Below are 24,901 nucleotides of genomic sequence, written 5' to 3'. Positions count from 1 at the left end.
GCAGTCCATAGCCCTGTCACTAGCTGCTCCTCAAAGGAGCTCATAATCTAATGACCCTACCATAGTCATTTGTCATTATTACAGTCCAGGGTCAATATTTGGGGGGGGGAGAGCCAATTAACCTAACTGCATATTTTTGGAATGTGGGAGGAAACTGGGGTACCCAGAGGAAACCCACACACATATGATGAGAACCTGCAAACTCCATGCAGATAGTGTCCTGGCCGAGATTCCAAGTGCTGCCCACTTACCAACTTTTCCCCTACAGCTTGGAACCCAGAAGCCCTAGCCAATACCTATTACTATATAGGTTGCCCTGGGGATATCCTAGTTGCATGCCAAATTTAAAGCCCCTGGGGGCCTGAGGTCTTGACATAAACCCCTAAAATATGAGGAGCAGACTATTTATGACACGTTAATGTATGCACCATACTCCCAAATCCCCATGGAGTCTGGAGTGCAAGCAGCTATGGGGTCCTCTGTGTACATGAATCTTTCGGGTCCGTTCCGGATATATCAGGGTTAAAAGCAGATGAGTACTATGTGACAGAACACCGGAAAGGAAAAAAGAAAGCGATGCACATCGGGAAAAAACCATTCGCTCCTAAATGTGAGGAGACTCCCAATTGCTAAATTTCAGGTTTCTGTTAAATTTTTAAATGGCCACTGTAAATACATTGTATCGCTCACCTTTAATTATAAAAACGTTCGTGAGAAAAACAAATAGGATCATAACATTTAATGCGGTATTACTATTTACGTTTGACTGCTCCCCCCTCCATTTACATGTATATGTAACAGTCCGCCAGGGGAGGCGCGCGACGTTTCAAGCTGCAGCTGGCGGGAAGTCCGTGGAGCCTCAGATGGCGAATAAAATAATGGAGCGCTGTGAGGACGTAATTTCATCCCTGGAGCAAGAAATTGCCGCCCTAAAAGAAGAATATAAAGAAAACCAGAGAGAAATCGAGTTTTTATCCACAGCTAGTGTGACCTCTTTGCAGACATTTCAAGAAAACAGCAGTTTTACCACACTGACAAAAAATTTAAACACCCAGCTTGCCCATGGGGAGATGGAAATAAAATTCTTTACCGACATCACCGGCTTTGAGATTTTACAATACTTCAAGAAAGCAGAACAAAAAGGGGAAAAAGTGTTTCATATTCACAAAATGGTGGCTCGCTGCCACTCCCTGCCCTTTGAGGTGATGTTTGTAACCATGGAAACGCAGGGCGTCCCGCCCTGGGCGTGTGATGTCACCCAAGTCAATGTCCGCATGGATTGTAAGGGCGACCCACAACTCGGTAAGCTGTCAGAGAGAACCGAGGCCACCAAGGATCTACAGGGCTTCTTCCAGGCGCTCTCCAAGTACACGGAATGGTGTGAATTCCGTACAAAAACCTTCGCTCATTTCAAGGAATGCTACCCAGCTGAGGTTAGACTTCCCCTTGGGCCCTCAGAAAATTATATGGTGCTGGTGAACCCAGAGCTGCCCAAATGTGAGATGATTGTTGTATGGGAAATCACCATAAACGATGGCGGAGCTGTCCTACCCATATTGGATTTACTGCCCAAGCTGCCCGAGCAGGCCATAGCTCTGGATAAATCCAACATTGTGGAAGAAGCTGCAGCGGCTTTTAAGGATCTTCTTCAGTTATTCGGGATTCCCGGGGCCATAGAGAGAATTATGCATTCCTTGTGCTTGAAGAACACCAATAAAAGTGGACCTGAAGCTAAAAAGTAAAGGTCTTTATTGTAGTAATGAACATTTGAAAATGTTAATTGTGTCTAAGAAGTGCCATAAAACTATTAATTTGCTTGGAATTGCTCCTGGGAAAAAAAGTAATTTAATTGTGGGTATGTGAGGTGCCTCATTCTTGTTTGTAGAGGCTCATAGCTGTGTATCTGCAGTGTGAGATCTATGGCACTACTGCGTCAGACTACCACTTTCACAAGATTTTGAGTGGGATATGGTGTTGTCACCTCCGTGCTGGTCTCTCTCTTCCTTGCTGGAGGTTCTGACATAAGGAAGCAAAGCCCTGCCTCTACCAAGATGGCTGCCTCCACAAAGCAAAATAGGGCTTGAGCATCTTGAGAAGCGTGACGCGTTCCTTGCCCCTATCTACCTTTTTGGGCACAACATCCAGAGTTCAGTTCCTGTTTTACATTCTATTGTAATATATAATGTAAATAAAAATAATGCAGAAAAACTAAAGAACTAATTGTCGCACTTCAGTCAAAACCGAAAATAAAATTTAACTTATTGCCAAGATTTACACTCATGTAATAATTATGTCACTAAGTGTCCCTTAAAGGAGTTCACACTATAACAATCCCTATTATAATCCTATGTTTCTAACATGTCCTAAGGCCAATTTGAGGGGAACTTCATTAACCTATTAGTATGTTTTGTGAGAGGAAACTGGAGTGCCTGGAAAGCCGTATACATTTGATGAGAACATACATTTGATGTATGTATGTATGAGAATATACATTTGATGGGAACATACAAACTCCTTGCAGTGCCCCCTCCCTGAATCTGGGATCCTAGAGCTACAAGGTGAGAGTACTAACCCTACTGCATCTGGTGGACATGTGAACTGGTGATCTGATAGAGGGTGTGACCCTTCCCAGAAGACCGCAGTAAAACTAAATCCCTTTCTGTGCACTCCTGTCATCTTCATTTCATAAGGGGTTCAATTTAAAGGCCTATAATACTATTGTAGTTAACATATAAACTTATTTTAATTTATGTGCCTGTTTCATTTTGTTTTTCCTAAATTAAAGCCTACCTAAACTCAGAATTTTTACTTTACATAGAAGGGCAGACAACCCTTTTATTTCAAGTAAAACTTGTTTGTTTGTGTGCTTTTTTATGCAACACCCTTAAAAAAAAAAAGGGTGCAGCACCGCCCCCTTAATTCTTGATCACCTAGGCGATCAAGAATGAATGGGGGCACAGAGCTCCCGGGATACCTACGTCACGCATCCTGGGAGGCTATTGGATGCTCCTTCTATGCATGCATTTTGGGCATGTGAGGAAGCAGACCTTTCACCAATAGGGAAAAAATTGCCGCATGCGCAGTGAGATCAGCAAATTTTTTCCCAATCTACGTCACCCGATCTTGCACTTGTGCACTGTGAGCTCGGGTGACGTAAGAAGAACACGGAAGAAGAAAGGAGAAGATGTCAGCGCCTGGCCGAAGGCGGGTACCGGGATCGATGCGGGACCCGATGGAAGAAACCAGACAGATAGATTGCTCTGCGGGTTTGAAGGTAAGTGTGATTTTGTTGTTTTGGGTTTACTTTCACTTTAACTTGCAGACTAAGTCCAGCAAATGCGGCAGTAAGGGCATGGAACAAACTATTCTACGGACAAGTGTGCTTAGTCACCTTTTTTTTAAATGGATTTAATTTTTTAACAGAAAAATAAAAATAACTAACGTTTGTTTTTTTTTGCTAGCTTAGCAGGTTGACACTGGCCTGCTACAAATGTTCACAAATTGTCAATGAAGTTTATAAAGCATGAGAAGTATAGCTGGTCCTTTTACTCACCTACCCTTACCCCCTCTCTCACCTGATTAGATGTTTGTTATTTTTTTTTGTTTGTTTACAATTTGTTCCTAATTTATACTATCCTGTTCTATAAATACTTCCTCTTATCCCTTTAACTCTTATTTTTTGGTGATTACTGTTTTTCCACCAATAATAATAATGTTATAAACTTTTGTTTTCGTTGCAGTAAAAAAAAATCACATTTATGTGTTAATAAATTAGCAATGTGTTTTTGGTTGAATCTAATTTTAGTATGATTTTTAGCAGCAATACAAGGTATTCCATTTATTATATACTTTTTATGCACAGTAATATTTTAAAACTAATTCGCTTTATTTCTAACATAGATGACAACATTCATACGGCAGCACGGTGGTCCAGGGGATAGCACTGGAGTTTGCAGCACTAGTTTGAATCTCGGCCGGGGCGCTATGTAGTTTGTGTGGGTTATCCCCGAGTACTCTAGTTTCTGCCCACATACTAAAAGACATGCAGTTAAGGTAATTGGCTTCACTCCACAAAAATTGACCTTAGACTGTATTATTGACATATGATTACAGGAAGGACATTACATTGTTAGCCCCTATGTGGGACAGCTAGGGGCAAAAATGATAAAGTGCTGCGTAATATGTTGAGAACGTTTTTGCTGAATAAACAGGCCTATAGTAGAAATATAAAATTTGCTTGGATCATACGGGATGTACAGGTGTGAGTGCTGAACAAGTCCCTCTAAAAACATATTTCCACCTAAGACTATGGGTGACAATGCTGTGGTGATTTCATGATTGAATGAACATGGTTATCACCCTGTTACAGAAAATGGTAAATCAAAAAATCTACACGCAGTATAAACAAATAAGTAATAAAACCATGTTAAAAGGAAGACAGGGATAAACAGAAACTGGTAATTATACTGACAGACTGCAGCATACGTTTCATCTTTGATTTTGCCCTACCTCTGGAACTATCACCCATCCAAGAGTCCAATAAGGAAAAACATGGTCATAGTGTGCAGAGATGTTATGCTAGCCTATACCATTTGTAGTGGTACTTGCCCCTAGAAAGGACTTCCAGTAGATAACTAAAATATTGGTTAGTGGTACAGCTGAGTGCTAAGTCTTTGAGTTCTTAAGCCACTGTGGCATAAAAATTGTACAGTGAGTTTTTGAACAATGACAGTCAGTGTGGTTGGAAAAGCGGGTTCACTTGTATATAGTCACAAGTGTATGTTATAAAATGCTTTTCATCTAATAATTCTTCTACTGTACAACAAGTGTAGCACTTTTGATGTTGAGAGCTCTCCTATGAGTTGTTGGAGTGGAGCCAGACGATGGGCATCTGGTGTAGTTTCTGTGCACTGGAATGCTCTTACAAGAAACATTCACTACACTTAGCCTGACATCAAAGTTGGTTTATTTGGGATTCCTTGACAAGCAATATGGATTTTGCATTCCAGAGGCAAAAATCAGGTCTATTTTACATGTAGTAGTTTGCGGTTTAACTTGATGGGACAGTTTATACCTTTTAAATTATTAATATTTTGTTTTTATGATACCCCTTTTTAACACCAACATATATAGTAATAAAAGATTCTGTGAGCTGTGATATGGGCACCCTGACCAAAAAGATCAACAAAAAGGAATGGCCAATGATGCAAAAAATGGCATTGTGTGTGCGATAGCTTCTTAGTATTTAGGATTCACAGAAGCAGAAAATTGGCAGGTCTTTACTTTCTCTGAAAGCTCTGTCCAAATCTGTGCACTCAAAAAAAAACGTTGACAGTGTTTAATACCATTGCTGGACAGTACCATAGTAGTCTCTGCTTTTAAAATAGTGCAAGCCATGAATTCCATTTGTAATACGTTACATAAGAGAGATGATAACCTGACAGAGGAGGTGTTGCATGATGGAATACTTTCACTTCATTGCAAATTCATCCTGGGCTGCCAAGTGGAAATAGGGTTTTAAAATACCATAAAGGCAATGAGATTAGATATTCCCGATAGCTAACAGCACAGTGCGGCCAAATCAGTCCATTATCCTTTGAGGTTGAGGTTGGGATTTCTAATCAATGTAAAATCACAGTTTTTAGTAAGAAATTCAAAATGAACTTGTCTGGTCCATAAAAAGATCTGGATGTTACAGACCCGTTGTTGTCACATGGCATGTCATTTCATTTTTGTAAATAGTGATCCTATACATTTTTTCTCTCTTAAATCAGGTACATATAACATAGGGATGAGTTTCAAGTTCTATTCTACTATACGTCTGACTCAAAAACAATAATGCCAAATAGTTAAACATTGACATGTTTTCAACTCAGAGTGGGTTTGAAAAACTTTCAAATGTTTGAAAAATCCAGAACTAGTTACCTTGGGCAGATAACCCAAAATATCAAATTTGCGTATGAATAGTTTTTGGTTTCATTACCAGCCAGCAGTTGAAATTCCCTTTTTTTAATTTGCTAGGTGAGCATTGCCTGCATTTTTGGACAGAGACAAGGTTGTTGCTTGAATTTCCATATACAAGTGATCGAGTCAGAGCTGGGCTCCTCTCTACTCTCCTGCCTACTTAGATGGAGCTATACAGATTATCAGTCAGGGTGGGAGTCTGAAAGCTAAAGTCAGATCAGCATGTAATAGGCTGACTGAAGTTCACTATACTGTGTTTAAGTTAAACAACAAGTGTGTCATCGAAAAGAGTAAGGTGTATGGTCAGAGCCTAGTCTTGTGGGCAGATTCAGGAGGATGCCAGGTGATTAGAATACCCTAGTGAGATGATTATCCTAGTCAACGATTTTCTACAGTAAGTGCTTGTTCACACAGATGCTTAGTTAGCAGTTACAGGGCAACTGCACGTCCTGTCGCTGATTTATTACAGTCCCATGCTTTTTATCATTTAAATCAATCACAGGCGTTCATAGTAAATCTTTCAGATATTCAATACTTGCAGCACCTAGCATTTGGTTATCTGTTTAACAAATGCCTGTGACTGTCAACTGCTATGAACAAACTAGGTACACAAATACAAAACTCAGTCCAGATCCTCTGAATTAGTATGAAAGGAATTAGGGATTTTATAACAAAACATAATTCGTTTATTTTTACATTATTTTAAAGTAAATGGTCCATAATGATCTTACAACCAATTTTCTGTAAGAGGCTTTGGTCCCCTTTTCATTTTTCCCATATAGGGCTTCTTTAGGAGAGGTTACAGATAATAGACAACAAACTTGGCATCCAACAAACCTAGGAATTGCAGAAGTTCCCCCTTCTCCAAGAATATACTATGGACCACACACCAGTGTGATTGGAGGCAGCTAAAGGGAGCTAAGTTTACATGCACACAGTGCTGTAACGGCTTCACAACTGTTTAAACAAAGAAGCCCTTAGGGGAACTGCAACCAGACAGGTTCCTTTTCCATCACCTGTCCCTTCTGCAATAAAATAAACGTATGTTCATCTCAGTGGTTAGGGATAAAGGCCCTTGTAGACAAGCAATGCTGCTTTGCATCGACCTTCAGAAGGCTTTTGACTACATTTTGTGGTCATTTTTGTTCGAGGTCCTGTCAACGATTGGATTTGGTCCATTGTTTATTAGTCTTTTATGTGCGCTTTACCAGAAGCTAGGATATCCTTAGGGGGCTTTTTCTCAAATTCTATTCCAATTAGAAAAGGTACCAGACAGGCGTGCCCTTTATCCCCGTTACTGTTCGCTTTGGCAATCGAAGCACTAGCTAAGGGCGATAAGGGGAAATCAAAATATTCAAGGAATAAAATGTGGACAAATAGAACATAAATGCGCTTTATTTGCAGATGATATATTGAGTATATATATATATATATATATATATATATATAGTTTGTAACTTCACCAATTACTACACTCCCCAATCTTTTTAAACTTCTAGATGCGTTGGTACTAATATCAGGGTTATAGGTTAACAGACCCAAGTCACAAGCTCGCAATATTAATCTTCCAGCTATCAAAGGTAAATTTGATTTGTCATGGGATGATAGCTCTCTTCAATACTTAGGGATTAACTTGACTCCCTCCTACAACTCTCTTTACAAGGCCAAATATAAACCACTATTTAAAAAAATGTATGCATATCTTCAACGCTGGTCCCCAGCTCCCCCATCCTGGTTAGGAAGGATAGCTACTTAAAATTAATCTACTACCCAGACTACTATATCTGTTCCATACCCTCCCGATACAGTTACCTCAGAAAAATATTTCACTCTTACAATCCAGAATCATTAATTTTATCTGGATGGGTAAAAAAAGAATCCGGAGGTACACTCTGTACACCCATAAACAATGTGGGGGATTGGGTATTCCTAATATTAAACAATATTGCATCACAGCACAAATAGCGCAATTTTCTTTGAGTATGGTAGATGGGCCCCGCCCTCAATGGGTTGAATTGGAGGCTCTTGACGGCTTCCGCGGCTTAATCGAATCACTTATGTGGACAAAGAAAAAAACGAGGGGAAGATAGAATGTCCTTCATTAAAGCACGGTGCAAATTTTTCCCAAAGCTTATATCTGTATACGCCCCTCTAATACCACTCTGGAACTACCTGGATTTTTTGCCGGGAGTGAACCAAGAGCATTTTGGGTGGTGGATTTCGAAAGGCTTCATGAGACTGAAACATATGATAGACTGAGGGACCATAGTTTCCTGGGAATATTTGGTGAGCAAACATGACCAAGGAATATTTATGTTACAAACAACTATATTCATTTGTAACCGCCAAAACTAGAAATGTGCCAGGACTATTGTAAATTACATTATAAAAATCTTGTAATGGTACTGTTAATACAAAAGGTCAGGTCTCCATCATCTATACAATCCTGGCTTCTCCAAACAAGAAGCTAGGATATATGACTGAATGGGAACGTGATTTAAGAATAACTAGGGATTTGGAAGAATGGAGTAAACTGGCGTTTTCATTATCAAAAAATTCCCAGAATTCTGCATTACTGGAGGCCAACTACAAAGTATTATGTAGGTGGTATATGGTACCTGAAAGATTGTCCAAATTCTGTTTGTCAATATCGTCACAATGTTTTCGGGGTTGCGATTTTGGTGGCTCCATGTTGCATATTTGGTGGCTTTGTCCAGTAGCCAAACAATTTTGGGTTGAGATGTTTAAACTGATATCTGGAGTTTTGGGTCAAGAGGTTCAAGGCACTGTTAAGGCAGCTTTGTTCGGAAAGCTGAATTTGGTACTTCCTAAATCAAAGATAAAGGTAATTAAATTGATACTTTTGGCAAGCAGAATTACTCTTGCCAAAGCGTGGAAAACCAGTTCAATACCCATGGAACCCATACATTTGAAAATGAATTGGGTTATGGTTAATGACAACCTTACTTGCATGATTAAAAATGCTATGACCAGATTTGATGATATTTGGGAACCAACAGAAGTCAAATAGATTAAACCCGTAAGGGTAGGTATGTACTGAAAGTTAGGAAGTCTTCACCGCACTTAAATATTAGAGGTTATATTGTATGTTGATTTTATTGTTTGTTATTATATGTTGCATAATGTTTGGGAAAGTTAGGAAGTCCTTACGGCATTTAATTATTAGAGGCTATGTTGTATGTTGATTTCATTGTTTTTGTGATTATGTGTAGTGTAAAGTTAGTATGGATTATCTTCAATGGTTTGCTTAATATAGTAGCATTAACATTTGGGAATATAATAGTCACTTATAGGTATAGTAGTTAAGAGAGTAGTAAGAGGTTTGACTAAGTATATATTGGATATTTAAGATGTAAGAAGAGCACTAAATATTCAAATCTTAAGTCAAATATAAATACTGCAATAAGAAAATGGTATGAAAGTTATAATGAAATAGGAATGATTTGTAGCTTTCTATATCATAAGGGAAGGTTGTATTGATACTAAACCACATCTTATTATGAAAATTATTAATGGTTAATGGGGTTTTCTTTTTGGAGGGTTGTAAATTAACACATTTGGTAGATAATATTCAACACAGTATGGAAAAAAAAAATTTTTATTGAAAAAATTCTGAAAATGTACCTAATTTAGTAAGGTTTGACTTTAAGAGACTTGTTTTTTTTTAATAGGGGATAAAACACTTTGTGTTAAAATTTTATATAGAAGAGGAGAGAATCATACTTTAAAATGAAGATTTTATATGTATGTGTTTGTAATTTTGTCTGTCTTTTGTCATTGTTTCAAAAAGAAAATTTAATAAAGAATTTTGAAATACAAAAAAAAAAGTACCTGACTGATTACAAATTTTAATTTTTACTCACCAGTCCTCGCTCTAGTGTGGGCACTGCCATCTTCCTCTGCTCCTCTTTTGGGTGTATGATCTACAGCCATCTGGATTGGTGAGGCCAGGATGACTTAACTCCCATGCCCATGTAACTCTCACGATTATTCAGTCCTTGTGTCCTGTGCATACTCAGCTCAATGTATTTAGAATTCAAGATTGAGAACAGGCAGGTAAGTATGCCTAATTCTAGAAGGGGCAGGCAAAATAGAATAAAAAATGCTTGCTTGTAGTTTTGGAATGCAAAACTTTAGTTCACCATTGATTGTGGTACATGCGCAATAACGTCACTGGAAACAATTCTTAGTGATTAATTCAAGCAAATGTAAAAATAGGCACTGTACAGACAGCACTGTTCTGTATCAATAAAAACTGAGGGGTAGGGTGAACAGGACATGCCTACTGTGTCTTCCCTATAGCACAGCAAATTACTAAAGGATTTATCAAAAGGAAAAGCACAAATTCTGCACCAAATGTATCAATTGCCAAGCCCCCAATCTACATCCCAGCCTTTTCACACCTTTTTTCCTCTGTTTACTTCCATTGATATGTGCACTTTGATACGTCTATTGTTCAGCTGAGCCTCATCTAGGTATCGGTCTTCATAACAATGACCAATTTTCCAATTGCTCCCTTATAAGTAAAAGTTATTTTAAGCAGCCTAATTATTAATTTACTAAAGGATGTCGGAGGACAACTGTACTAATGCTGGATTTTCAGGACTAATCAACACAGACGAAAATCTACCATGTATGCTTTACTTTCTTACCAGAAAGAATGTAAAATACAATATTTATGTTTAGTTACAAAAATGTAGCAAATTGTCATTACATCTCCAAAGTCTCCCCAAGCAAGATGTGGCTCTTTTTGTTGGACTTGGCAGTAGAATGTGGGTTATGTGTAAATACCCTTAGTCTCTTTTACCAGATAACAAACAGTGCATTCCTACATCTTTATCTATGTATGAATGATCAACTTGGCAGACTAGTAGACATAACAACTGTCACTGGGATAGCAGAACAGAAAGCGTATCCTGCTAAGCAACAATAGCATTACCTTACTATGTAAGAACATGTTTTTGTATTTGTTATCAGTCAGGGAGACTTTCAAAACTTCCCCTACAGAAGGGATATTTAACGGGCACCCTGGGAATGATTAGCCAACATAGGAAGAGTAGATATGTCTGCTATATGTTCTCAGTAGTGACAAAAAGGTCTTATCTGATGTAAAAGTAAAAAGTTTAAAGAGTTCTTGGGAAATGACAAGCCTAATGTGTTTTTGTTAGGGTGCAAATCTGGTAATCCTTATCCCTGCACCATTACCTACCGAAACAAGCCTTTAAGCCAATGAAGTGGTGGGACTGTGGACCTCCAAATCTGTTCTGGGTCAGAAAAGCAAGGTTTTGGATGACAGCTCAAAAACAATTAACAGTCTATTTGGGTCTTAGCCCTTCTAATAGAGTGGGTGTAGACCATAAAAGACAGCCTTTTGAGCCTTCAGCTACACTCCAACAGCTGATTACAAACTTTACTGAACCCTACAAGCAATAGTTCCATGCAAAACTGACAAAGCAGCACAATTCGGAAAAGGCACAGTTGGCAGTTAGGCTGACAGCCATGTGTAGCATAACCAAAGGTCACAGGAGTCATACTTCATTTAAGTACTTATGCACAATGCTTGGTTTTAATATGCCTTAACTTTTACTAAAATGGTCTAGACAAGAGAAAGTTTAGAGTGAGTGGCATGCTCCACCTTCAGCAGTGGTAATCCTCCTATGTTCAAAGACTGCAATTTTTACAATAATAATATATTAAATAATTACTATATATACTCAAATATAAAGCAGGATCTTTGGACTGTAAAATGGCATTAGAAAAAGAATCTGTCTTTACTTGGATCACACCAGTAGATGGCGCTGTGCCCTCATGTAAAGCAAATAACATACTCTTAGCGATTATCAGAGTTTGCTACATACTTTACATAAAGACACTGCACCATTTACTGGTGGCTAACATCAATGAACAAAACATCATTTAGGAGGACATGACCTATCATAATGAACTGAAAAGTCCAAAATACTTTAACCTGTATAAAGGAGGGAAAAGGTAAACAGTATGAGCCCATGTGGTTTTAGGTTTTTCTCCTTTTAATAAATGTTTTAAAAATAACAAATTATGAATGTGTTTATTTGCAATAAATGTATTATTTCTGTTGATTACTGCTTTGAATGTTAACAGTGATGGTGGCATTTTGTTCCCTAGGTATATAGTATACTGTTGAGTCATTGTCCATTTTTAATTTTTTTCAGGTAAAAGTACTTACCTCGGCATATATTCAGATTGGTTTATATTCAAGTTAATGCATATATGTCAATTTATAAGTTTTGGAGGGGCCAAATAAATACAAACAGCTACAACTAGTTCAGTAGTTTATAGGAAACAGTCATATCCAAAGTAGCAAACTTTCCATTTTCTTTTTATATTGCAGCTGTTTAAACCAATATTATATTAAATAAATAATAAAATGCTTTTTTTCTCCCTCGTAGTAAAATTGGAGTTTATTTACTGACTGGAAAATGCTTTTATTTTCGCAACTTGATATTGTGATAGTGATGTGCATGGCAGGTCAAAAATCTCCAAAATAAGGAGAATCCACGTTACACACACTTGTCTCTTGTTCCCCATGGAAAGGTTACTCTCCCTGCCTGTAAATTTGGATTTTTCCTCACTTATGGGCTTGATGACTTCAGTAGAGAACTGCATTAAAAACCCAACATCAGGTATAAACCTTCCCCATTCAAACATGAAGTGCAAGGTTCACTTCAACCTTGGCTTCATAATTTAGTTCTTAACTTATCCCTAATAGTTGTGTGTCTTAAGTGAATCTGACTTTCACCAAACATTCTCCTGTGTTTATTCAGGTAAATTTAATATGCATGTACCTGGAAAGTTTACTAGCATAGAATGTTTGCTAAAAGTTTGATTCACTACTTTTTAAATACACCCCTCAATTGTAATGGGTAAACTAGGGGTAAAGCTTTTTCAACCTTCCCCAACCTTTAGCTCAGGTTGGAGGAGGTTAAAACAGATTTTAATCAAAGCCTTGGCAGTCACTTTAAACAAGCTGATGAAAATACTTTAGGAAATTTACTGATTCTTTGAACAGAATTGTTAAGAACCTTCACATACCAGCATGTTTTGTTTTTGTTTGGATATTTTTATAGTAGGAAAGTCAAAGTTTTTTTGCCGTCTTTTATATTTGTAATGGTATCTTTTTCACCTTTATTATGGATAGATAGGAAGTAATAAAGTAAACAAAGTGCATTTCCTGCTGCTGGGCTCATTTGCTTATTTATATTGACTTATTCTTTTCTTGGCATGTAATAGATACATCCTGTATACTTACATTTCCTACCGGAGGAACAAATGGCACAAATGATGAGCTGGTATAATGTATGAACAGTCAGAACATGACAATGTTAAGGTGTGCTGGGCACCATGCCCAGGAGGATCTATTATACATTATGTCTAGGAGTTACAATTCAGCAACTTTGTCAGTGTCTTGTATTTATCAGGGTTGATGTATAACAATTGGAGCAAGGAAATCAGAAGGAAAGTGTAGCAGTTGCTTGTAGCAAAAATGTATTCACATATATATTAAACAAGGTCTTTTATAGTTTGTATGGACAGCTGTCCAACATTTTTTATTTATCCAGCTTAACCCCACAGTGACTAGGAACATGTCATGCTGCTTTTACCTCACTTAACGTGTCCATGCGGGGTCTATTACCATCTGATAGGATCCTATTTATAAAATAGCAGACAACAGTTAACGTTATCCGCTTTTTTCTCTACATTTAAAAACCAGATATGTACTTTTATTTAAAAAAAAACAACTATCATCTAATTTAGTGTTTCTCAAACTTTTTAACATAGTGGAACCCCTTGAAATAACCTTCTAGTCTATAATTTATATTTTTACGTCAACAAATCTCTTTTTCTATAAAATCTCCATGTCTCTATGTCATAGTCCAGCCTTTCTCAACATTTTTAACATGGGGGTACCATATTTCCCCCCAGTCCATTTTCAGGGGTGGGGATAGAAAGGACCTTTGGGATAGGGCCCCTCAATTAAAACCTACCTGTCACAAATCTATACCTGTCATGCTGTGTTACCCTGTCTACTTCTCTTCTTTGAACCCCAAATTCCCTAGAATGGTGGGGTGTACAAAGCTGAAAATGAAGGTACAGTGAGGGGACACCTTTGGCCAACCCCCCACTAAAATGTCATCACTATGGCTATGACTATGGCAAATGCACTGCCCTGTCACATTACTGGCCACTTCTAACACATGAGGTTCTCTGGAATGGGGGGGTGAAGGAAACTGAAAATGTGTGGGGAATGTCTGTTGCTAACACCCCCTAAAATTGTATCACTATAATATAATTAGAACATAAAAAACCCTGCCTATCAAAACAAAATTGGGGTTCAGGTACTGGTAGGGTACAGTCATGTGTAACAGGGCAACGTGTTTTGATGGGCAGAGTTTATGTTGTAATGACGCCATGGTGATGAAAGTTTGGGGGGTGTTAGCCACAAGTGTCCCCACACCTATAATTCTGTTTATCTGCACCTCTGTGTTCTAGAGAAATTGGGGTTCAAGGTAGGGAAGCGGACAGTTTGATGGAGTTTTTTTATGTTCTAATGATGCCATATTATTGAAATTTCAGGGTTTAAACATCTGTTCCCCACTTGCACCTACATTTTCAGTTTCCTGCTTCTCCCCATTCCAGATAAATTGGGGTTCAAAGAACAGAATCAGAAAGTGTAGCATAGTAATACAATTATAGTTTCGTGAAAGATAGGTAAAAACATTTAGGGGCCCCACCCCAATGCTCCAGTGTGCACTCTCTTATGAAATAGCAACCCAAATGTTCAATTTTCACAAGTTTTTAAACTTTAAGTAATTAAAACCCACTGTGAGTTGTTGTTATGCTGCAGAATATGACAAACAGATTTCACACACACAGCTATCACACCAATAAATTACATCGGCAGTTTATTTTTTCCCCATAGAATATGGGCAGTGGTGTTGGGGGGGGGGGGGGGGCAACACATGCCCTTAAAGCATCACCACATTTTAACATTATATAAAGGTTGACATTCCTCTTTTTTTATAATAGAAAAATCGGGAATGTATGCTCAATCTCACACATGCCCAATGATATCATCACTGGATGGAACCATGAGCATCCTAAAGAAGAGGGAAGCTGAGCAAGCGTGGGACTCGCTGGGCTCAGTCACATTGATCACAATATTACAATACTACAAGTGATTACACTATTAAAACATGGAACACTAGATTAAATTAGATTAGATTAACACTGGATTAAAATACACAGCACTGGACTGTTGGAACATAATACAATAAATGGAAAAATTGTACATTCCAACAAGCCAGGCATTAGAAAGTTAGGGCAAAGTATAGGGGATAGGTAGAACATGACACAATAATAGAGGTTACTGGATACCTGTGGCATAAAAAACTAGGAGAACTAAACTTGTGTCTTGCCTGCCCACTTTTTTACCACCCGGCTAGTTTTCCCCCGTTCGGTTAAAAAAAATTTCTGGGGAGAACACTGGGGTACCCTTGGCATAACTTTCAGATCTTCAGGGAACCGCTGTTATAATTAATATATCCACAGCTTACAGTATATTAGCATTGTGGTTAGTAGATAGAATGCGCCTCTTACTTTCCACCTCTACAGAAAGACCAATGGTTTCAGTGGTAACTGACCTGAGAGGTTCAAATTACCCAGAGCTCAAGGAACCCCTAGCAACCTTTGGAGAATCAATAAAAATGCTGTTTCTGAGGCAAAACCAGGAAATGTATTAGAGACTACATTGGAAAAAGTGTTGCAGTTAAACAAGGTTTTTGAGGTGTGGAATCCTATAATGCAACACTACCACTAACTACTAAGAAATGTATAATCGCAACATTTTACCCCACAACATGGTATTCATAACCATTGTTAGACAATGACCCTCCGGTTATTCTTTAAGTTCCATTTTTGTACTAGTTCACTTGAGGCTTCATGCAATTTTGCCCCCTGGAGAGGCATATGTAATGATAGCTAAATGTAAAATTTTAATGTTTATATAATAATGCCAGTTACTGACCCTCCACTCAAACACTGACTTTTCCATTAGATAGTGAGCCTATGTTTGTATGTTGTTATTATGTTGTTTATATATATATATATATATATATATATATATATATATATACCGTGTTTCCCCGATTTTAGGACATCCCCATTAAGTAAGCCACCCCCGATTTTTAAAAAAATAATTAAAATAAGACACTCACCCGTTTATAAGACAGCTCCAGATATCTGATCCTGCGTGTGTGTCCTTTATGCTGGCTGCAGCGTGTGTGTCTCTGATGCTGGCTGCAGGGCGTGTCTATTCCTGAGCCAAACTGAAAGTAAAAAGCCTGCACACAATTCTGAGCAAGGAAGCAAGCTGCTGATCCCTGCACTAACGGAGATCCCTGCACTTAATTACGGGTAAGTGATCAGAAGGGGACAATGGAGTCAATGGAATAGAGTGATCAGAAGGGGACAATCATTTCATAGTGATCAGAAGGGGATAATCAATGGCATAGAGTGATCAGAAGGGGAATTTGAACGGCACGAGTGATCAGAAGGGGAATATGAACGGCACATGAGTGATCAGAAGGGGACAATCAATGGAACATGAGTGATCATGAGTGACTTTCATCAATAAATGTGTACTGTAGTCTTCTTCATGGAAAACATCCCCTGAATCCCCTGAAAACATTCAGACATCCCCTGAAAATAAGACCCAGGGCATATTTTGGCATTTCAAAAAATATAAGAGAGTGCCTTATAATCGGGGAAACAGGGTATATATATAATAACAATATATATATATATATATATATATATATAAATATATTGCATATATATGCATGCAATATGGAAGGGGGGGGGAGAGAGGGCACAAGTTGGCCAGGGGGAAAAGAAAAGTGTAAAACTGCTCTGTGCAAAGAAAAGTTAAGGAATACTGTATACTGGTATGTACAAAATGTATGATAAAGCAGGAGCACAATTGGAACAAAAACCTTCTTTTCAGGATTATTTTAAAGAAAGCTGAGAATAAAAATATTTGAGTCAATCCTTAAAATGAGTTTAACCTGTTAAACTCTATATGAGATTCTAATGATTTGTAGTTGTTGTTAATTATGATGAACATTTTTTAATGCTATTTTAATGCACTCTGGTCTTTGCAGTGCTGGGTCCCAGATTCCAATCTCAGCCAGGACACTATCTGCATGGAGTTTGTCTGGGTTTCCCCCAGGCACTCCTGTTTCTTCCTACATCCCAAAAACATGGTTATTTGGCTTCCCCCTAAAATTAGCCTTAGACTGCTATGATGTATGACTTTGGTAGGAATATTAGTTTGCGAACCATGTAAAGGGCTGCATAATATATTGGCACTATATATACACAACATAATAATGATTGCACACAGATAAAGTGATGATGTTCATTTCAAGAATGAACAAAGGTAGAATGTCAAGAATCACAGGGCAAAGGAGGGCAGATTCTCTCTGATTATTGAAGTCCTTATCAATATAATTTGGTGGACAAGGAGTTGTAATAGTGGTGGCGGGGGGTGTTTATCAAACTAACTATCTTGTCTAGGTCCCCCATTCTCCCTCAAAAGTAAATATAAACCCTAACTAGAAGACATTTAGCTTCCTACAATACTTTGCATTATAAAATTGTGTTTTTTACTGCAGCACTGCATATCACCTCCAACCTTTTAAAGCCACTACCTGTCTCCATGTCTTGCTCTGGCAGCTGTTCTTAGTAACTGCTTGGCACTGCTCACCCTTATTCTGTCATTTCCAGCAGGACCAGTTCAATGCTGAATAAAACAGACAGCCAGGGGGAGGAGGTGAGCGTTACATAACCTTATGTTTTACTTGGGGGTAGGATTAGTTTATAAATTGGCAGCCAGGCAGAGAAAGAGGGTGGGGCGGTTACCTGTACTTTATACCTCACCTGGGGGTAGTATTACTGCGCTATAAGGCAGCAAGGGTGGGGGGGGGGTACCTATACTTCATATTTCACTTAGGGATAGGATTACTGTACTATAAGGCAGCCAGGCAGAGTAGATCCCCATTCCTAACCCTTCTTGTGCTTAGATATATTTTCATCTCACACGAACCTCTGTAGGTGTTAGCTGGGAACACATGACACTGCAATTGCACAAATTCTCTACACTCACCTATTTAAATCAACCAGATTACAGATATGGGTGCCTTTACCAAACTGCATTATAATGTTATATAGTAACTGGTCTTGGTCTTTGAATAGTAAATAAATTGCAATCTTTGATTAGGCAAAATATTTCTTTGTGTATTGTCTGTATAGAGAGGATGCTGGAAGTTTAATTTCCATAAAATTTGGGTATATAACCAAATATTAAAAAAATGAAATGTTTTATTTTATTGTTTTGTGAAGGTCCCACAAGATATGACACTTCGGACTCTGAAGGAATGGATTTTCCCAGGTTTCTTCCATCACTAATTACTGCAGGTACATAAACTAAACTTTTATCTATTTGGAAAAGTAAAAGCTGTTCATAATGAAATATAAAACTTTACTGATTCAGTTTCCTGTCTTATACTTTGTAATCTTGTGTCAAATTATTTAGACTTTAGAGTTGACTGGTTGAATTTCATTTGTTAAACTTTTTTTTATATTACATACAAGTTTATAGAGTGCTCCAATCATTATTTCATCATTTATTGTATTTTAGGCGCATAAATGTCTGAATTTGACCTAAAATATGCCTTGAGCCTTTTACTGTACAGCACAGCTCATTAAGATAAAAGGAGAAACAGCACAGGGAGCCGGTTAGTTATGCTTCGGTATACAAAAGCATGAAGATAGTGAGGGAAACTGGCAACCAGGGTTCCTTCAGACGTTGCTAGCAGTTCCTTGAGCAAAAACCAAAAAGATTATTCTTCAATAGTGACAATTATGTATTACTTTTTTACACTAATTTACTCTTCTCTTTTTCTCTTTTATGCGGCATCCAGTTTTTTTACTGTCTGCAGCTCCTTGTATGACAGGTAAGCTTGATAGGCAAAGTTGATGATGCTCCCATTAAGAATCAGGAATTTGCTGTATATTTTGTATGTCTTTCTAGCCAGAGTCAACACTAAAGTCTCTGATGCAAACGTTTCACTATGTGTACATGGCTGGAGGGCAGCAGAGAAATGTGAAAGGCAACTGTGCATCATTGTGACAGAATGGTTTCTAATCCTATTTTTAAAGAAGTGGAAACCCTTTTATTTTCAAAATGATTTGCTTTGTATATATAATTAATATTCACCACCACCTTGGCACAGCAGTAATCCTGCAACAAATCCAACCACGTTAGGCATATGAGCACCACCTGGTGGTCATATCTGCAATGTAAGCTTACTCTTTAGGTAATGTTCTTCTGTGATTAGGATTCCACTTCCAGAAGAATCACTGGAAAAAGTTTCTAAAGATAAAAAAACCCTCTAAGTTAGTAATGTTCGAGAAGTGTGCCAAAGCTGTAAAACGAAAACATTCTGTATGATCTCTAATGTCACACATTGAGTTCTGATTAGAACAATTCTCTACGTAGTGTGAGGGCCTACCTACACTATTTCGTTTTTGAGGGCCTTGCACTGTATAATTTTTGGTAACACTAAAGGACAGTGTAAATCAAACTGCAATGAATGTGGCCAGCTTTGGATTATTTCTTTGTTCTAAGTTAGGGTAGGTTCAGACTTGCCTTCAGGATTGAGTGATCCCACATGGCTCCTGGCAGCTGGCATCTTTCCAGCCTCTTTGGCAACATTGCTGGTTCTTAAACATTTGATACCTGGTTCATACAGCAGCTCACTGCTGCCCCCATTCATTCTCCATGGGGCTACAATTTGTAGCTTTTTCCTCGCGTCAGCAATTTAACTGGCATGAGGAAGTGGTGAGGTTGAATTTGAGGTTTACTAATGTTTTGGGTTTTCTAAATATTTCACTTTTATATAAAGAATAACTGTACTTTTAGTAATATGCTTTAAATTACTCTGTTTAACCAAAGCAGACTTTCTCCCCTTATTATGTACCTACCTATTTCAAGATACTCACTGTGCAGCCTGCTGGAAACCTGACAGAATCTTCTTTCTAGCATGCATGGAGAAATTAGAATTTCTTATCCTGTAGAGTCTGCTCATTAATAAAATTCATTATAGACAGTCTTTATCAATCAATAAGGATTATTTTGAAAAAAGTTGCCTAGAAAACTTTTTCCTAGAGCCCAGAAGGGAGGAGGGTCACAAAAAATGTAAAGCAAATCTAAACACAAAAACAATCAAAAAATATATTGCAGCAGCAACACAATTCCTTTTCTAGGGTCATTTTGCATATTTAGTGTGCTATAACTACAGAGAAGCAGCGTGGTCACCCCAGGCTGCTCTCTTGATTCTGAGTACAAACACCTCCCAATTTTCTTATCTCAATTACATCGGGGAGGTGTTACACCAGACTTCTAGAATCAAAAGTTACCTTTTGTGCATGTAGAAAAAAGAAGCCAAAAATGATTGTAGCCACATCTAAGGATTAGGCTGCAATATACGGTGAAGGAAAGAAGTATTTGATCCCCTGCCTTCTGACAAAGAAATGACCAGTCTATAATTGTAATGTTTATTGTAGCTGTGAGAGACAGAAAACACCAACAAAAGAACCCCCAAAAACGCAGTGCTCAAAAGTCAGAGCTTGATGTGCATTGTAATGAGTGAAATAAGTATTTGATGCCCTATCAACCAGCAAGATTTCAGGCTCCCAGCTGTCTTCCCTGTATGCAGGTAACGAACTGAGTTTAGGAGCAATCTCCGTAAGGGAATGCTCCTAATCCAAGCTTGTTACAGTACCTGTATAAAAGACACCTGTCCACAGAAGCAATCAATCAATCAGATTCCAAACTAGCAACCATGGCCAAGACTAAAGAGCTGTCCAAGGATGTCAGGGACAAGATTGTAGACCTACACAAGGCTGGACTGGGCTACAAGACTAACGCCAAGCAGCTTGGTGAGAAGGTGACAACAGTTGGCGCGATAATTCGCAAATGGAAGAAACGCAAAATAACTGTCAATCTCCCTCGGTCTAGGGCTCCATGCAAGATCTCCCCTCGTGGAGTTACAATGATCATGAGAACTGTGACGAAGCAGCCCAGAACTACACGGGGGGAACTTGTCAATGATCTCAGGGCAGCTGGGACCATACTCACCAAGAAAACAATTGGTAACACACTGCACCCTGAAGGCCTGAAATCAAGACAGCATATGTACAGGCCCGTTTGAAGTTTGCCAACGAACATCTGAATGATGGGAGAACTGGGTGAAAGTGTTGTGGTCAGATGAGATCAAAACTGGGCTCTTTGGCATCAACTAAACTCGCCATGTTTGGAGGAGGAGGAATGCTGCCTATGACCCCAAGAACACCATCCCCACCGTCAAACATGGAGGTGGACACATTATGCTTTGGGGGTGTTTTTATGCTAAGGGGACAGAACACCTTCACCGCATCGAAGGGACAATGGACGGGGCCATGTATCATCAAATCTTCGGTGAGCACCTCCTTCCCTCAGCCAGGGCATTGAAGATAGGTCATGGATGGGTATTCCAGCATGACAATGACCCAAAACACATGGCCAAGGCAACAAAGGAGTGGCTCAAGAAGAAGCACATGAAGGTCCTGGAGTGGGCTAGCCAGTCTCCAGACCTTAATCCCATAGAAAATCTGTGAAGAGAGCTGAAGGTTCGAGTTGTCAAACATCAGCTTTGAAACCTTACTGACTTAGAGAGGATCTGCAAAGAGGAGTAGGACAAAATCCCTCCTAAGTGTGCAAACCTGGTGGCCAACTACAAGAAAAGTCTGACCTCTGTAATTGCTAACAAGGGGTTTGCCACCAAGTACTAAGTCATCTTTTGCGAAGGGATTAAATACTTATCCCACTCATTACAATGCACATCAAGCTCTGACTTTTGAGCGCTGGGTTTTTGAGGGTTCTTTTGTTGTTATTTTGTCTCTCACACCTACAAAAAACCTACCATTACAATTATAGAGTGGGTATTTCTTTCTCAGGCGTACAAAATCAGCAGGGGATCAAATACCTATTTTCCTCACGGTGTATATATATTTCTCTAGTTTAGTTATAGTCAGTGTTTTTCAACCATGGTTCCTCCAGAGAGTGCCATATTTAAAAGATGTTATTAATATATTATAAAAGTTCACATATTATTCCTTAAAAACAACAGGAATTCTTCTTTTTTGAACCCCTCTGTACTTTGCTGAAACGGCTGTGGTTGGTTGTCTTTGTCCTACGTTAACACTCACATCTAGCCATTAGGACCAGGTTTACGTGTACCACCTGTAGAACACAGGTATTAGTATAGAGAGGCGTAAAACAACTCACAAATCTGGGGTCATGAATCACTGAAAATATAGCACTGCTTAAAAACATCAACGTCCAAGTTGTTCTGCAGGAAGGAAGCATGGCTTGGTATGAGATATTATTTCTCTGACAGATATGGCTTGTCTTAGCATATTACAATTTATGAATAAGGACATTTGTAAAATCTGTAGATTTCTTGCTTTTGGGACTTACGTATATGTATAATACCTGTATTCTCTTCTTCAACAGAGTTTGATTGGTTGGTCTTCAAGGTGGATTTCACAGTTGCCTCTGGAACAGATCTCACAACCGCTACAAATTCCCTTGCAGATGTGGTAAAGACAAAATACTATTCTGAAACTTTACATGTTTATGTTATACAAAGGTTACTATGAATTGAATATCCAATAGGAAGATAACCCAACATACATGGATTTCATACAAATCGGCTGCATTTTACTGAACTTTCAATATAAAAAGCTTAAATTACTTTGAGGAAACTCAATTCACACATTGCTTGTATGCTTACCCCTCTGTACTTTAATCTGTAACTGATAATGACACGTCTATCAAAATGTTATATTTTAATTTTTTACACCTTATTGTGCCATTTACAAAGTCTGACACTGTGAGCAAAACTAATCTAATCTTGCAGAGACAGATGAGTGTCCTCGGGTTTCCTTCCCATGTGCATAAAAACGTCTGGTCAATTCAACTTAGAACTGGAAGCACATTAAATAGGAAGTATGAATTCATATCCTGATAAAATGACCACAAAACATAACTACTCTGTAATTTCAGAGAAAAGAAAACTGCAACTATATAAAATAATTAAAATATTTGATTTTACACCTTGTTTTGGTGGCTCATGGGATCTGGATCACAGATGTGAATAGCATAAGGTCTCTATTTTGCCACTAACAAATCTGCGCTTGGACAAACATTTAGATTGCCAGTGCTGACCTCCATTTGGAAGTGATAGATTTTTTTGCTTTCCTTGGCTTCAATGGTTTTTAAATTTTGATCAAAAAATACATATTTACATATAGCAAAATTAAACCACACATTAAAATGTTATATTCAGCTAAAGCAGCCTAAGTACTAGAAGCTTCATTCAGAATGTTTCATTTCTTACAGATGGAAAGATTTCTGTCCACAAACATTCCTGGAGCACAATTTAAACTGGTGGTGATAAGAAATGCAACAAACCAAAAACCATAATACATTTTTACGGCTGTTACAGTTTAATGGATTGAAAAAGATCTATACCAAACAAACCACTTTTCAAATAAAGATGTATAAGGCTGCATCAGCAAAAGTGTTGGGAATTGTGTGCTAGGTTGACTACAAAGTTGTATTTGCTTCCCATAGGGAAATTATCAAAAAACATTAAATATTAAAACACTTTTCTCCAACTGAAGATATTAGAGATCATTCTTTTATTACAGGGTAATACTTTCAGAACAAGGCAGATGTCCTCCTCCTACTCATGCAGCTATTTCTTGGGTCAGAAACAATAGCTTGTACAAATCAGTAATTTATATTCAGCTACACACAAAAAAAACAATATAATATGAAATAACTAATTGTGTATAGAAACATGTAAAAACCCCTTTTCTGCTTCTCATCAAAGTGATTAAATCAATAAAGACTTGTCATACACAAAATAAATAATCACCTTCACAGTGTAAATTAGGTGTTCTGTCAGAAGAATTAGTGTAAAATCTCAGCGTTCTCCCTGCAAGGAAACAGAGATCTTGTTAACAGCAGGTACAGCGCCAGAGATGTTTTATTGTCGTCTGACTGTTACTCTATTTCAGCCAGAGTCAAAAGCATTTTCTTCATAAGAAGCGTTTAGAAGTTGTTACTCTATTCACCCATTCGTAAGGCCGTAACAAATGTATGCAGTGTCTTAGTGAGGTGCTTCTAAAATGTCACCCACACCAGTCACAGCTTCTATACTTTCCCTGGCCTGGATACCACAAAAGCAGCTTCCACTGCAGGGCTGTTCTAACATTTTTGCATCCCCAACAGCACTAAAATATAAAGCTATAAAGCAAATTATTTATTTACTAGAACCTGGCCAAAGTAACCATCTAGGTAAAGAAAGCAGAGACTACAGGGGGTTCTCTAATGTGGTCCTTGATCCGAAGGTTGGGCGCAGACATGTTCTGCACAATTTTTTTTTTCTTTTGAACATGTAAATGTAAGATATATTGTATAACCAGGGAATAACATACTTTTTCTAACTACCCAATCTTACCTAGTTCAATGAAATCATTCTTCATAATGTCCAATGGTTGTAAAAGAAATAATTCATAAGGAGCACAGAAGACGCTGTGTGTAGAATAACATGAAAAGCAGAAAGGGAATTTTCAGCTTTGGTTATTGACATAACAGTGTTAAGTTGTCATTATGCAGTTTCTGCACAGTAGAACTCAGCTGGAGAACTACACAAGAATGCTGTAAAATACAAATGAAGTAAAAAACATTAATATATGTAAATTATAA

General features: G+C 38.1%; 1 protein-coding gene across 4 annotated transcripts; it reads left to right on the top strand.

The window, feature by feature from the left end:
- The first annotated feature begins 269 nt into the window (after nucleotides 1-269).
- LOC140336556 (uncharacterized) lies at nucleotides 270-23,706 on the top strand. 4 transcript variants are annotated; one of them, XR_011921910.1, is made up of 6 exons: nucleotides 270-3,274; nucleotides 17,812-17,854; nucleotides 18,424-18,498; nucleotides 19,005-19,037; nucleotides 22,640-22,725; nucleotides 23,528-23,706. XR_011921910.1 is itself a non-coding variant. In XM_072419744.1 (5 exons), exons 1-5 carry the CDS (start codon nucleotides 3,076-3,078, stop codon nucleotides 23,609-23,611), a joined length of 477 nt encoding a protein of 158 aa, XP_072275845.1. In that variant the 5' UTR covers nucleotides 2,821-3,075; the 3' UTR covers nucleotides 23,612-23,706. The 4 variants fall into 4 exon arrangements, 1 of the variants encoding a protein (XP_072275845.1); XR_011921909.1 differs by having other exon boundaries at nucleotides 17,809-17,854; XR_011921908.1 differs by lacking the exon at nucleotides 17,812-17,854.
- Nucleotides 23,707-24,901: the final 1,195 nt, after the last annotated feature.

Source organism: Pyxicephalus adspersus, chromosome 8 (genome assembly GCF_032062135.1).
Source record: "Pyxicephalus adspersus chromosome 8, UCB_Pads_2.0, whole genome shotgun sequence".
Classification (NCBI taxonomy): Eukaryota; Metazoa; Chordata; class Amphibia; order Anura; family Pyxicephalidae; genus Pyxicephalus; species Pyxicephalus adspersus.
The sequence above is the reverse complement of the archived record's forward strand: the minus strand, read 5'-3'. Positions and strand labels throughout refer to the sequence as shown.

What these genes read in the sequence shown, in the direction of transcription:
- LOC140336556 (XM_072419744.1), top strand. Translation starts at nt 3,076, where the DNA reads ATGCGCAGTGAGATCAGCAAATTTTTTCCCAATCTACGTCACCCGATC. An exon ending in ATTGCTCTGCGGGTTTGAAG is followed by an intron (nt 3,275 to 18,423) that starts GTAAGTGTGATT and finishes TGTTTTGTGAAG; the next exon opens with GTCCCACAAGATATGACACT. An exon ending in TCCATCACTAATTACTGCAG is followed by an intron (nt 18,499 to 19,004) that starts GTACATAAACTA and finishes TGCGGCATCCAG; the next exon opens with TTTTTTTACTGTCTGCAGCT.